The 13,650-nt window shown below is 44.4% G+C and overlaps 1 protein-coding gene across 2 annotated transcripts; it reads right to left on the reverse strand.

The window, feature by feature from the left end:
- Nucleotides 1–1,971: 1,971 nt before the first annotated feature.
- Nucleotides 1,972–13,426, reverse strand: LOC124001114 (ubiquinone biosynthesis monooxygenase COQ6, mitochondrial-like). Of its 2 annotated transcripts, XM_046307681.1 has the most exons (10): nt 13,046–13,426; nt 12,336–12,485; nt 11,638–11,696; nt 9,751–9,877; nt 8,412–8,542; nt 8,171–8,293; nt 7,684–7,746; nt 6,656–6,751; nt 2,974–3,114; nt 1,972–2,313 (listed from the first exon to the last, which is right to left on the reverse strand). In XM_046307681.1, the coding sequence occupies exons 1-9, from the start codon at nt 13,074–13,076 to the stop codon at nt 3,055–3,057; spliced, it is 840 nt and encodes a 279-aa protein (XP_046163637.1). In that variant the 5' UTR covers nt 13,077–13,426; the 3' UTR covers nt 1,972–2,313; nt 2,974–3,054. The 2 variants fall into 2 exon arrangements, with proteins under 2 accessions (XP_046163637.1, XP_046163636.1); XM_046307680.1 differs by lacking the exon at nt 1,972–2,313 and having other exon boundaries at nt 3,061–3,114; nt 6,656–7,598; nt 8,192–8,293; nt 13,036–13,426.
- Nucleotides 13,427–13,650: the final 224 nt, after the last annotated feature.

Raw genomic sequence — 13,650 nt, forward strand, 5'->3', positions numbered from 1 at the left:
GCAAATTTATTGAAAATGAAACACAGAAATATCTCATTTACATAATTATTTACACCCCTTTGCTATGCGCTCCAAATTGGAGTCAGATGCATCCAATTTCCATTGATCACCTTTGAGATGTCGCTACTTGATTGGGTTCTTGGTCACCTGTCTGTGTATTTTCTTTCTAAGGAACTACCCAGACTCTGCCTAGAGTTGGCGTTCAGACCAAACTGATCAACCAGACAAGAAAAATCTTGGTCAGGTAGGTGACCAAGAACCCAATGAACACTGACCAAACTACAGAGTTCCTTAGCTGAGATGGGAGAACCTGCCAGAAGGACAATATCTACAGCACTTCACCAATCTGGGCTTTAAGGGAGAGAGCCAGACGGAAGCCACTCTTGAAAAAAAGAGCACATGACAGCATGCCTGAAGTTTGCAAAAAGGCACATGAAAGACAGATAAGGCAAAATAATCGGTGGTCTGGTGAGAGAAAAATGTTACTATTTGGAATGGATGCAAAGCACAATGTCTGGAGAAAACCAGGCAGTTCATCCCCCGACGAACACCTTTCCTACTGTGAAACATGGTGGTGTCAGCATCATGCTATAGGGATGCTTTTCAGTGGCATGGACTGGGAGACTCCTTGATGAGAACCTGTGCAAACAACAGACTGGGGGTGAAGACTTACATTCCAACAGGACAATGACCCCAAGCATACAGCCAACGCAACACGGGAATGGCTTCTGAACAAGAATGTGAAAGTCCTTGAGTGGCCCAGCCAAAGCTCAGAATTGAATCCCATTGAAAATCTGTGGAAAGACTTGAAGATTGCTGTTCACCGCCGCTCCCCATCTAACTTAACAGAACTTGAGAAAATCAGCCCGAAAAGAATGGGAGAAAAATCCCCAAATCCAGAACTGCATAGTTGATACAGACATACCCAAGACGACTCAAAGATGTAATCACCGCCAAAGGTGTTTCTATAAAGTATTGACTCAAGGGGGGTGAATACTTAAGTAAATTATATATTTATGCATTTCATTCTCAATACATTTGCAAAACATTTTAAATACATGTTTTCTGAAACAAATTTTCTGTCATAAAAATTTCAACAGATTTGATTTTTTATTTCACCTTTATTTAACCAGGTAGGCTAGTTGAGAACAAGTTCTCATTTGCAACTGCAACCTGGCCAAGATAAAGCATAGCAGTGTGAACAGACAACACAGAGTTACACATGGAGTAAACAATTAACAAGTCAATAACACAGTAGAAAAAAAGGGGAGTCTATATACAATGTGTGCAAAAGGCATGAGGAGGTAGGCGAATAATTACAATTTTGCAGATTAACACTGGAGTGATAAATGATCAGATGATCATGTACAGGTAGAGATATTGGTGTGCAAAAGAGCAGAAAAGTAAATAAATAAAAACTGTGGGGATGAGGTAGGTGAAAATGGGTGGGCTATTTACCAATAGATTATGTACAGCTGCAGCGATCGGTTAGCTGCTCAGATAGCTGATGTTTGAAGTTGGTGAGGGAGATAGGATAGTCCGTTTTACTAGGGTAAGCTTGGCAGCGTGAGTGAAGGAGGCTTTGTTGCGGAATAGAAAGCCGACTCTTGATTTGATTTTTGATTGGAGATATTTGATATGGGTCTGGAAGGAGAGTTTGCAGTCTAGCCAGACACCTAGGTACTTATAGGTGTCCACATATTCAAGGTCGGAACCATCCAGTGTGGTGATGCTAGTCGGGCATGCGGGTGCAGGCAGCGATCGGTTGAAAAGCATGCATTTGGTTTTACTAGCATTTAAGAGCAGTTGGAGGCCACGGAAGGAGTGTTGTATGGCATTGAAGCTCGTTTGGAGGTTAGATAGCACAGTGTCCAATGACGGGCCGAAAGTATATAGAATGATGTCGTCTGCGTAGAGGTGGTTCAGGGAATCGCCCGCAGCAAGACCAACGTCATTGATATATACAGAGAAAAGAGTCGGCCCGAGAATTGAACCCTGTGGCACCCCCATAGAGACTGCCAGAGGACCGGACAGCATGCCCTCCGATTAGACACACTGAACTCTGTCTGCAAAGATTGTGAAACTGTGATACAGAATGATGCTTGGAATTTTCCAAAATCACCAACACACAAAGAAAGACATGCAGGTATAGCGATGTTCATGTAATAACAGAGCATAATATATAACTTTATTAATTTACACTTTACATTCCATTCACAAAGTCACAGTGGCATATAATCTTTGGAGTCCCGTCAAACTGCCGCTTCAGGACCAGTGTACGTGTCACTCGCTTGCAAACGCCATGATCTGCTCCTGGAGAGACAAAGAACGAGATCACCAGATCAACTCACAAATCTAAAACATCCATTTCCATCCATCCATCCATACTTATCCATCTGCGTATGGCACTAGCAAGTGTTACTAAATCCAATTACTAGCATCTTTCCTGTCTGCATAAAAAGTGGCACAACAAACCTCTGTATGGGATATCTGTAAACTGGGAAACTGAACATTTAATATGGAAAAATGTCAAGCATAACTTTGGGTCTCCAGGGGGGAAATGCCTTTACAACCAGTTACGGTTGCTTTGGTCTGAATCACTTAGTATGAAATAAAGCCATTTCACATGAGCGGTCTGTAATAAAAGGGGTGTGAAAACACAAGTCAATACCGCCGTAACGCAGCCCCGGGGCCAGCCCTGCACCCCACCCACACACTTTCGGTAATACTAAATTTGGGGCTAAACTTAGCTGCTGTAGTAGTAGGTTCTCGACCATGGAAATTATAGGCAGTGCTGAAGTAAAAAGCCATGTAATCAGAAGAGGGTGGGGTCATGGGCAAAGCCAAAGGTGGGGATTACTGCTGAGAGATGACCCAACCTTGGGGGTTCAAGAAGTGATCAATTCTACTTGAACAAGTGTTGTGTGATCGAAGAGTTGGGGGTTCACTTTAGTAAAGAGAGAGACAGCATACTTTTATGGCTGGTAGTGTGTTGGTGGCTTGCAGACCGAAGGTGCGTAAAGTAGAGTCGTTTCATCAGGTCGATGGCGGCCATCATGGGCAGGTTGTGTCGCTGCCGTTCCGCCTCATATTCCAACAGATGCTGCATGGCCCCTGCACAAAGCAGCACAGAGTAGAGCAAAACACCAGGGGTTACATGGCCCCTGCACAACGCAGCACAGAGTAGAGCAAAACACCAGGGGTTACATGGCCCCTGCACAACGCAGCACAGAGTAGAGCAAAACACCAGGGGTTACATGGCCCCTGCACAACGCAGCACAGAGTAGAGCAAAACACCAGGGGTTACATGGCCCCTGCACAACGCAGCACAGAGTAGAGCAAAACACCAAAACACCAGCAAAACACCAGGGTTACATGGCCCCTGCACAACGCAAAACACAGAGTAGAGCAAAACACCAGGGGTTACAGGCCCCTGCACAACGCAGCACAGAGCAAAACACCGGAGAGCAAAACACAAAACAGGGGTTACATGGCCCCTGCACAACGCAGCACAGAGTAGAGCAAAACACCCACTAGAGCAAAACACCAGGTTACATGGCCCCTGCACAACGCAGCACAGAGTAGAGCAAAACACCATGGCCCCTGCACAACGCAGCACAGAGTAGAGGGTTACATGGCCCCTGCACAACGCAGCACAGAGTAGAGCAAAACACCAGGGGTTACATGGCCCCTGCACAACGCAGCACAGAGTAGAGCAAAACACCAGGGGTTACATGGCCCCTGCACAACGCAGCACAGAGTAGAGCAAAACACCAGGGGTTGCACAACGCAGCACAGATGGCAAAACACCCATGGCCCCTGCACAACGCAGCACAGAGTAGAGCAAAACACCCAGCACAAGGTTACATGGCCCCTGCACAACGCAGCACAGAGTAGAGCAAAACACCAGTTACATGGTTACATGGCCCCTGCACAACGCAGCACAGAGTAGAGCAAAACACCAGAGCAAAACACCAGAGGTTACATGGCCCCTGCACAACGCAGCACAGAGTAGAGCAAAACACCAGAGGTTACATGGCCCCTGCACAACGCAGCACAGAGTAGAGCAAAACACCGGAGGTTACATGGCCCCTGCACAACGCAGCACAGAGTAGAGCAAAACACCGGAGGTTACACGGCCCCTGCACAACGCAGCACAGAGTAGAGCAAAACACCGGAGGTTACACGGCCCCTGCACCCCTGCACAGAGTAGAAAGCACAGAGTAGAGCAAAACACCGGAGGTTACACGGCCCCTGCACAACGCAGCACAGAGTAGAGCAAAACACCAGGGATTACATGGCCCCTGCACAACGCAGCACAGAGTAGAGCAAAACACCAGAGGTTACATGGCCCCTGCACAACGCAGCACAGAGTAGAGCAAAACACCAGAGGTTACATGGCCCCTGCACAACGCAGCACAGAGTAGAGCAAAACACGAGAGGTTACATGGCCCCTGCACAACGCAGCACAGAGTAGAGCAAAACACCAGAGGTTACATGGCCCCTGCACAACGCAGCACAGAGTAGAGCAAAACACCAGGGGTTACATATCATGGAGGAAAGAGTTTCATATTCTGGTCCTGTGAACATTTAATTTAAATTTTTGTTGCATTCAGTCAATACATTGGAGCTATTCTGACTTCAAAATAAAACAAATAAAAGATTCACATAACAGGATTTCCATTTCTATGAAAAAGCAATGTACAGTCCTTGGCAGAATGGGAGAAAAAAAAGAATAAACTTTGGAGGAAAGCCGGTTCTTTTTATAATCAAGAACAACAGCAAGCGTCCTAGCCTGGATTATGGGAAAAGCTTATGAGAAACCACTGGCTATGTCTGCTGTGTTTTGTGTCTGTTTAGTATAGTCACTAACCCAGATCCTTAAAGTTAGTGAGACAGGCCACATCCCCAAAGCCCATTTTGGCTCCTTGGCCAGCTAGAGGGTGGACACGGTGTGCTGCATCCCTGCAAAGAAAACTAAAGACCCCCGCCATGTAAACCTAGTCACTACATCTACGGGATAGGACCTAGTCACTACATCTACGGGATAGGACCTAGTCACTACATCTACGGGGTAGGACCTAGTCACTACATCTACGGGGTAGGACCTAGTCACTACATCTACGGGGTAGGAACTAGTCACTACATCTACGGGGTAGGACCTAGTCACTGCATCTACGGGGTAGGACCTAGTCACCACATCTACAGGGTAGGACCTAGTCACTACATCTACGGGGTAGGACCTAGTCACCACATCTACGGGGTAGGACCTAGTCACTACATCTACGGAGTAGGACCTAGTCACTACATCTACGGGGTAGGACCTAGTCACCACATCTACGGGGTAGGACCTAGTCACTACATCTACGGGGGTCACTACATCTAGAACCTAGTCACTACATCTACGGGGTAGGACATCTAGTCACTACATCTACGGGGTAGGACCTAGTCACTACATCTACGGGGTAGGACCTAGTCACTACATCTACGGGGTAGGACCTAGTCACTACATCTACGGGGTAGGACCTAGTCACTACATCTACGGGGTAGGACCTAGTCACTACATCTACGGGGTAGGACCTAGTCACTACATCTACGGGGTAGGACCTAGTCACTACATCTACGGGGTAGGACCTAGTCACTACATCTACGGGGTAGGACCTAGTCACTACATCTACGGGGTAGGACCTAGTCACTACATCTACGGGGTAGGACCTAGTCACTACATCTAGGACCTAGTCACTACATCTACGGGGTAGGACCTAGTCACTACATCTACGGGGTAGGACCTAGTCACTACATCTACGGGGTAGGACCTAGTCACTACATCTACGGGGTAGGACCTAGTCACTACATCTACGGGGTAGGACCTAGTCACTACATCTACGGGGTAGGACCTAGTCACTACATCTACGGGGTAGGACCTAGTCACTACATCTACGGGGTAGGACCTAGTCACTACATCTACGGGGTAGGACCTAGTCACTACATCTACGGGGTAGGACCTAGTCACTACATCTACGGGGTAGGACCTAGTCACTACATCTACGGGGTAGGACCTAGTCACTACATCTACGGGGTAGGACCTAGTCACTACATCTACGGGGTAGGACCTAGTCACTACATCTACGGGGTAGGGGTAGGACCTAGTCACTATATCTACGGGGTAGGACCTAGTCACTACATCTACGGGGTAGGACCTAGTCACTACATCTACGGGGTAGGACCTAGTCACTACATCTATGGGGTAGGACCTAGTCACTACATCTACGGGGTAGGACCTAGTCACTACATCTACGGGGTAGGACCTAGTCACTACATCTACGGGATAGGACCTAGTCACTACATCTACGGGATAGGACCTAGTCACTACATCTACGGGGTAGGACCTAGTCACTACATCTATGGGGTAGGACCAGAGCAAGCATTCCCTTCAAATAAACAGAAATACCAATGATTGAGCTGAGGAATTAACCAACCATTTTTTTTTAGATGCAATCGATAATGATTGTTTTTATGACCCTTTTATACCTTCACAGGGCATATAAACCTTCTATTTACAAAATTCCAAGTGAATTATAAGTCATGGTTTTCCAAGGCAAACCGATGTGAAGTTCAATAACTCAGTGTCCCACAGGGATGAGTGTTGACTTACCTGATGAGGGCCACCCGGTGCCTGATGTACTCTGATGCGTGGCCCATGCCCAGGAGGAACATGACCCGGCTTTTTGGGCCGATTCTTGCCACGCCACTGGCAGACAAAGACGACAGATAAGAGGGAGACAGAGAGAGACACAAAGACACAAAGGGAGAGAGGAAGAGAGAGACAGAGGAAGAGATCAAGCCAGAAAGGAAGAGACAGAAAAAGAGAGGCAGTAACAGAGGGTAGAGGAATAGACAGACAGAGAAGGGGGCGGTACAGAAAAGATAGAGAGGGGTGTGGTAGACAATTAGAGAGAAGAAGTTAACAAAGATGCAAACTAGAGCAGAAATGCAGAGTGTGTGTACTTTTCCTTTCTAACAAAATGGTTTGGCGGCATTACAGGAGCCTTTCTAATTAAAAGAAGAAGCTGGTCAGGCCATGCTGTTGAATTAGCTAAGTTTGAAAACCATTCCATGCAGTAATGACCAACACTGGCAGACCACAGGTTTAATTAGCGAACCAGGCCTGAAAGCAAGCATGACTGAACCGGGGTGACCCTATTGGCAGGACCAGTAAAAATAGCCGGCTTGGGAAAGCAACTTTAGGCCGGCAACGTTGGCATTGTCTACACGTATGATGTAGTGTAGATAGAGAACAGTGACAAGTGCACCCATTGGTATTGGCTAACTGGTTCATTGGTGCACTTAGTGTGCATATGTTGGTATTTTAACAATAGCATTTCCATTCATAAATGTTATTTTCATATCACATATGGATATATCAGATATCCATTTCTCTCTCTGCTGTATTTTGGCACTTGTTCCTCATTGTCATTCGCTGATTTGGTAGGGTCAGGCCTGACTCACAAAGGCAGAGTTGATGGTGTCCACAAAGCTCTCCTCAACTAGCTGCAGTAGCTAGTCGACCACACCAAAGAGCTCTCTGTGTCTGACAACTACAGCCGAAGGAGAGAAGGGGGATGTCAGATAAAAAGAAGGAACAGCAAAAAGATCATTTGCATTTTGAACATACACACTTACCGGTAACATTGCTATGGGTCCTATTGGAAGGAACCTCTGCCACGCAACATTGGTCTCTGTTGGCTGTATAAGAAGGGTATATGATCGGCTATGAAAAGCCAACTGACATTTACTCCTGAGGCGCTGACCTGTTGCACCCTCGACATCCACTGTGATTATTATTATTTGACCCTGCTGGTCACTTATGAACATTTGAACATCTTGCCATGTTCTGTTATAATCTCCAACTGGCACAGCCAGAAGAGGACTGGCCACCCCTCATAGCCTAGTTCTTCTCTAGGTTTCTTCCTAGGTTCTGGCCTTTCTAAGGAGTTTTTCCTAGCCATCGTGCTTCTACACCTGCAATACTTGCTGTTTGGGGTTTTAGGCTGGGTTTCTGTGCAGAGATATCAGCTGATGTAAGAAGGGCTTTATAAATAAATTTGATAAATACTGTAAAACATGAAAATAATAGAGTATCCCTCTAGGTGTTATTATATGGTAATACATGGTGGGTTGGTGATCTCACAGATGCAGGACAGCCACAACAGCTGATTGGTCGTAATTCCACTTGACCGTGGGATATCCCCGCCTCCTGCCTCACCATCAAATTTGGCCCATCTGCTCCAATCTGAAAAACAGCCAATCACAGTGGTTATAGCCTAGAGCATCATGGTCAAATGCTAAAAAACAATAACATTCACAACATACATAAAATAAAAGAGTTACTACTCAGCTGTTGGACTGACCAGTAGTTTGGTTTGAAATGTCTGTCCATTGGCCAGGGTGACCTGAACCCAGGGGATGGATTCAGCTACCTGGTGAGACTTGGGCCAAGTGTACATCACCACCTTGGTTTTGTACTGGACCTTCACCTGATCTGACAGACAAAACACAGAGAAAAAGCTGGTCAAAAGCAGAGCCTGGGTTCGCCACAGAGAATTGTTTTAGGTCAAATGCGTACCCCTATTTTCACTAAACAAGGGACCAGCATTGGTCACACTAATTAAGGCTTTGCTACATGTTCCCTCCAAAAAGGAAAAAGAGAGAGTAAGGTTTGGCTGTAAGTGACTAAAGCGGTGGAGGATCTACAAACCACCTCGTAAAACACCATTGGTTTCCCTCTCTGCCAGGGACCAGTTGCCGAGGCTCACATTGACAATCTTCTAAATGGTCTTGGCTTGCCGCATAGGATTGACTAATAGTGTTTATCTACAAGCCGACCATGCCACACTTTCCACTTGCTGCCAGCATGCTGGGGTTGCACTAAAAACTCCCACTTTCTTGGAATATCAGTAGCCAGTCATCCCGAACAAGAAAGGATCTGGAATTACACTTGGCTTTGCCCACTTGAAGAGGTTCCCATCCGCAGATTGACTACTAGTCCTGAACACGAGTGACAAATATTGGCTTGCAGTGATTGGAGAGCAGAGTTACTACAAACCAGCTGGCTCAGTGCATGCTTTTCATGTACTTCCTCAGAAGCAGAGAAACATCACGAACAAAGGAAGAAAAAAGAAAGTAGAGGACCAACTTCATGCACGTAAGGAAAATCTGTTTAGTGCAAAATGTTAAAAAGGCTGTTTATAAATACGTAGTTTTACAGTCGATCACACAGCAGTGCTCAAGTTTCATTTGTGAACCTAAAAAAAAAGTCTGTCTAATTTCAGCAAAAATACAACGTCAGCACTTTAGCATCCTCATGGTGTGCAAGCACATGTCAATATTAAATAGGTCATTGGACCACTGCACGTGTCTTCCCATGGCTCTGGGTCTATGGAGTGCTTTCACTGGCAAACAGGGAATATGGCGCTTGATTGAAATAGCAGGAAAAACCTGGATGTGTCCAAGAGCTGCACTGGTCTTTAAAAACAGACACTGGGGAAAGTACAAATAAATAAAACACAGGGACAGGATGGAACAAATGTGGTGACATTACATGAGCTGCCAGACCCAGTGCTCATTAACAGGATGTCAATGGAATCAAGAGGTCTTCTAAGGAGAGTCACATCACTGCTGGTGCATAGAGAGGGTTTCATGTGAAAATCATCAATGCAACTGGACTGTACATGAAGCTGCTTTTCTTACCAGACAGATTCTCCAGCTGTTTTGTTAGGGCTGCCACAATGATGTCGTTCTCCACAATGTATGCCATCTCGCCCTGCAGGTTCTCCTTATCGAATGTAATCAGGGCATCTGAGCAGGCATCCCAAACCTAAATGAGAGACCAATTATCCCTGTGGTCTACAACTCTATCTTTAAATGCACCCCCTTTCCCTATATTTAGCCAGGCCAAAGAAGCACAGCCTCATTGAACTGAACACATCAAAGTTGTTCATCTGCAGCCAGAACTTGGCAGCCACTACTTCAAGTACCAAACTAAGTTCTAGGAAGGTCACCAACACCCTTCTGGTTCTATGGTTGACTTGGTTCTATGGAAGTTTACTGAAGCACGATGAAAGGTCATTAGTGATGTTGATTTATGGCAATATTTTTGGCCCAACAAATAAGTAAGCTACAGTAAAACATTAGTTAACATTACTGAGCAAGTAAATATTTGTTCATGTATCCCAAAACAGTTGAGAGTCAGAACGAAAACATAATTGTGGCTCACAATTGAGACTGTCTGAGATGGTTTCTGAAACGGTCGAAACGGTCCATGCAACGCAGAAAGTGTTTATGCTTATGTAGGACTGATGGCTTTGCTACCAAGGTGACAGACCTTATCTTTCAGAAGTAACACAGCTAAACTACTTTTTTCCAACATAAAGGAGTGGGTTTTACTCTACAAGAAAACCACTAATGGTGGTGGGTTTGCAACTTGTGACAAGTGGTTGGCTGCTTGAAAGATTTAATGAAACCAAACTGCAAGTAGTTTTTAAGTTGGAGAAAAATAATACTTCTGTTGATAAGAAATTTGTTGCTATGTACTTATTGTCCTCTTTGCTAGGAGAAATCCCCAAACGGGAGCTTTAAAACCTGTTTATCTTTCCATCCTAACACTCAGACAAGGGAGAGACCATTGGAAATGGCTTACTAATGACTCATAGGGAAACCTTTCCTTTCTCAAAACCCTATTTCAGGTTATATTTCCTTTTTAAGACAGTAGTTAACTTTTTGGGATAGTGAAGATATTTTTTTAGGTTAACCTCAACGCACTGCTCCTCTATCCTTGTAATATGCATCAGGAAACAAACCAGCAGAAAAAGGAGCAGAGCAGTTAAGGTATTATGGGAGAGGTATATCACCACAATCACCATATGGCATTTTATGATGACATCCTTGGCCATGAGTGAAACTCTGAGGTTTGGTCTTTGATACAAACTGACCACATCTTACAGAAGGGACTCAGCCTGTACCCACAGCTGTAAAACAGGGTCACTTTGCTGCTGACATCCATACATCCTGTCATCTTTCATCTCCTGTCTCCGGTTTGTCACATGAATCTTTATAATTAGTAGACACAGAGAATGAGTGCCTAGTCAAAGCTGCCAAATAGATTTATTCTTCCTATTAAATGTGCTCCTAATAAATAAACACTCTGCCACTGTGGCCAGAAGGAAAACCAAACCTTTCACCAAGCCAGGGAGTTTTGGTCATCTTTTTAAATGTACCTCCTCCTGTCTTTTGGGTTTGAAAGCACCCTTACATTTGCATGGCCTATGAGGATGTATAAATTAGGCAGAGGAATGAACAAAATGCGTGTTTTAAACCACTATTGGTTTGCCTTTTTGTTGTGAACAGATAGATTCCTGAGGAAAATGGCATTGTACAGCACGTTCAGCAAAGTACATGATTGAGTGGAGGTTAAATGGCAGTGGAGATGACATTTTCCTGAAACTCTATAGCCAGACAAGTTACTGACGCAAGGAAGTAAGTATATAGTGGTGTAACTAACCATCTACATAAAAGGGGTTTTCAAATTTAAAAAATACCTTTAGTGCTTGTGGTAGAGTGGAGTTTCCAAAAACTGACCTGCATCTTCTGATAGGGCTTACATCTCATGTTCATAATGTGATTCCATGCTCCAACACCTGAAAGGCACACACACACACACTATTTTATATACTACAAGATGCTCATCTATAAAATGTAGGAATGTTATGTATGAGGCATACAAGCACCATAATGACTTGTTAAAGGAATTTGATCAAATGAGATATGAAGTGGACAAAGTCAATTTAACTGGGCATGACATAGTGATGGGTATCCAAATAACTACTTTCACTTCCTTATTGACATGCAGTTCATCATCAGTGTGTCAAGTAAAACCCAAGGAGACATGAATAATAGTTTAGAGGATCCCATCAATGACTGATGTAGACTAGAGGCCAGGTATGATCCCTGCTAAGCATGTGCGACATGACAGAATGGGACTGATCCCTAACCGACTTCCTGACAACCTTTTCTACTGAGCCACACCTCAAATAGGCTCAATCAGACAGCAAGCTGGCCCCCCAAACAAGAGCTATGTTGTCATTGGATAAGATATACTGTCCATATTAACTGGATAAACCAACCCTGGCAATAATATTGACTACCAAACTGGATATAAACAACTATTCACTCCTACTGTTCTTTATGAACCCCATACTATTGTAGCCATGTGTATCTGCTGGCAGAGAGGTTTCCCCCATTTTTCTGATGCTATTAGCTGCCAATGGAAAACAGACCTGCTAATTGTGCACCCCTGAGGAGGGTGGCAGAACCTGGGCTGATGGAGCGGACTCTGGTACTATAGGCGTCTGGGACCTTGTCCATCACCATTTTGTTGCCTGCCTCAAGCAGCAGAATCTTCTTCCCCTCCAAGATTGGATCCGTGCCTGTCAAAAATAATGAGGATCTATGAAATTGATTGATGCAGCGTCCAAAATGATAAACAGACAGACGATCTAATGATATGATGTTCAGAGCAGTGAAGCATTGTTATAGCCTACATTTTGGCACCACTTGTGGTTTTAAAGAGAACAAGAAATTAAAAAGTTCCTCTACATGTTTGTTTTAATTATACCTTACTTAAGCAACATAGAACTAAGACAAATACTTTAGAGGGGTTTCCACTCAATTCTATAGCCACAAAATCGGATTATACAAACACAAAATCAGATGACACAGCCACAAAATCAGATGACACAGCCACAAAATCAGATGACACTGCGACAAAGTAAAAATTGGCAAAAAAATGTGCTTAATTTCAGGTTAGGGTTCGGTTTAAGGTTAGCAGTGTGGTTAAGATTTAGTTTAAAATTGTATTTTATGTAGATAAATTGTAGACATGGGCGGGGTTTATGATGTTGTGGCTATAGAAATAAATTTAGAGGGGGCAACTGTAGGGGCAGATTGGGCTGTCTCTTGGCAGCTTCAGGAGATCACCTCGACTCACGTAAAGACCAAGCCATAGCGGTCCCAACCATTCCTCCTCCAGATATAATGACATCATAAAGCTAATTTCATGTTCCCCATGTTCTGCTGCACACGCGAGTCCCCTGCAAATGATTCTTGCTCCTGAAAAACGATTCATAGCAACACACCGCCGCCCAATTCCATTTAAAACCAGCGTTGCTTTAGTGAGACTATGCATCTTTAAAACAACGTAACGTGGGACTCGTCTAACCCTAAAACAACTCCAACTGTATTGTTGGGATGTTCTTAATCAGGACTAAACTCGCCTTGCATATGTCCTATTCGCAGCGGTGGCTATTCTATAATCCAGCCATGTTGTATATGTATATATATATATGTAACAAAGGCGAAAAAAAACATGTAACCGAGGCAGGTACTTCCTGTACTGCTTAACCAATCACAACAAGGAACCGCACTAGTTTTATTCACAAGTTATCTGCACTTTGGTGCTATTCATATTAAAACATAATTCAAAACCGAATTCAGAAGGGCAATGTACAAGAGATACAGTTTAACACGCCGCTTGCATTAAAAATGTCTTCCTAAAATGTATGAACACGATACCTCAAGCTTTTACTTCAGCCA

This window comes from Oncorhynchus gorbuscha, linkage group LG17 (assembly GCF_021184085.1).
Source record: "Oncorhynchus gorbuscha isolate QuinsamMale2020 ecotype Even-year linkage group LG17, OgorEven_v1.0, whole genome shotgun sequence".
Lineage (NCBI taxonomy): Eukaryota > Metazoa > Chordata > Actinopteri > Salmoniformes > Salmonidae > Oncorhynchus > Oncorhynchus gorbuscha.

What these genes read in the sequence shown, in the direction of transcription:
- LOC124001114 (XM_046307680.1), bottom strand. Translation starts at nt 13,243, where the DNA reads ATGCATAGTCTCACTAAAGCAACGCTGGTTTTAAATGGAATTGGGCGG. An exon ending in CATTTCAAACCAAACTACTG is followed by an intron (nt 8,294 to 8,411) that starts GTCAGTCCAACA and finishes GCTGTTTTTCAG; the next exon opens with ATTGGAGCAGATGGGCCAAA. An exon ending in GTTGTGGCTGTCCTGCATCT is followed by an intron (nt 7,747 to 8,191) that starts GTGAGATCACCA and finishes CTTCTTATACAG; the next exon opens with CCAACAGAGACCAATGTTGC.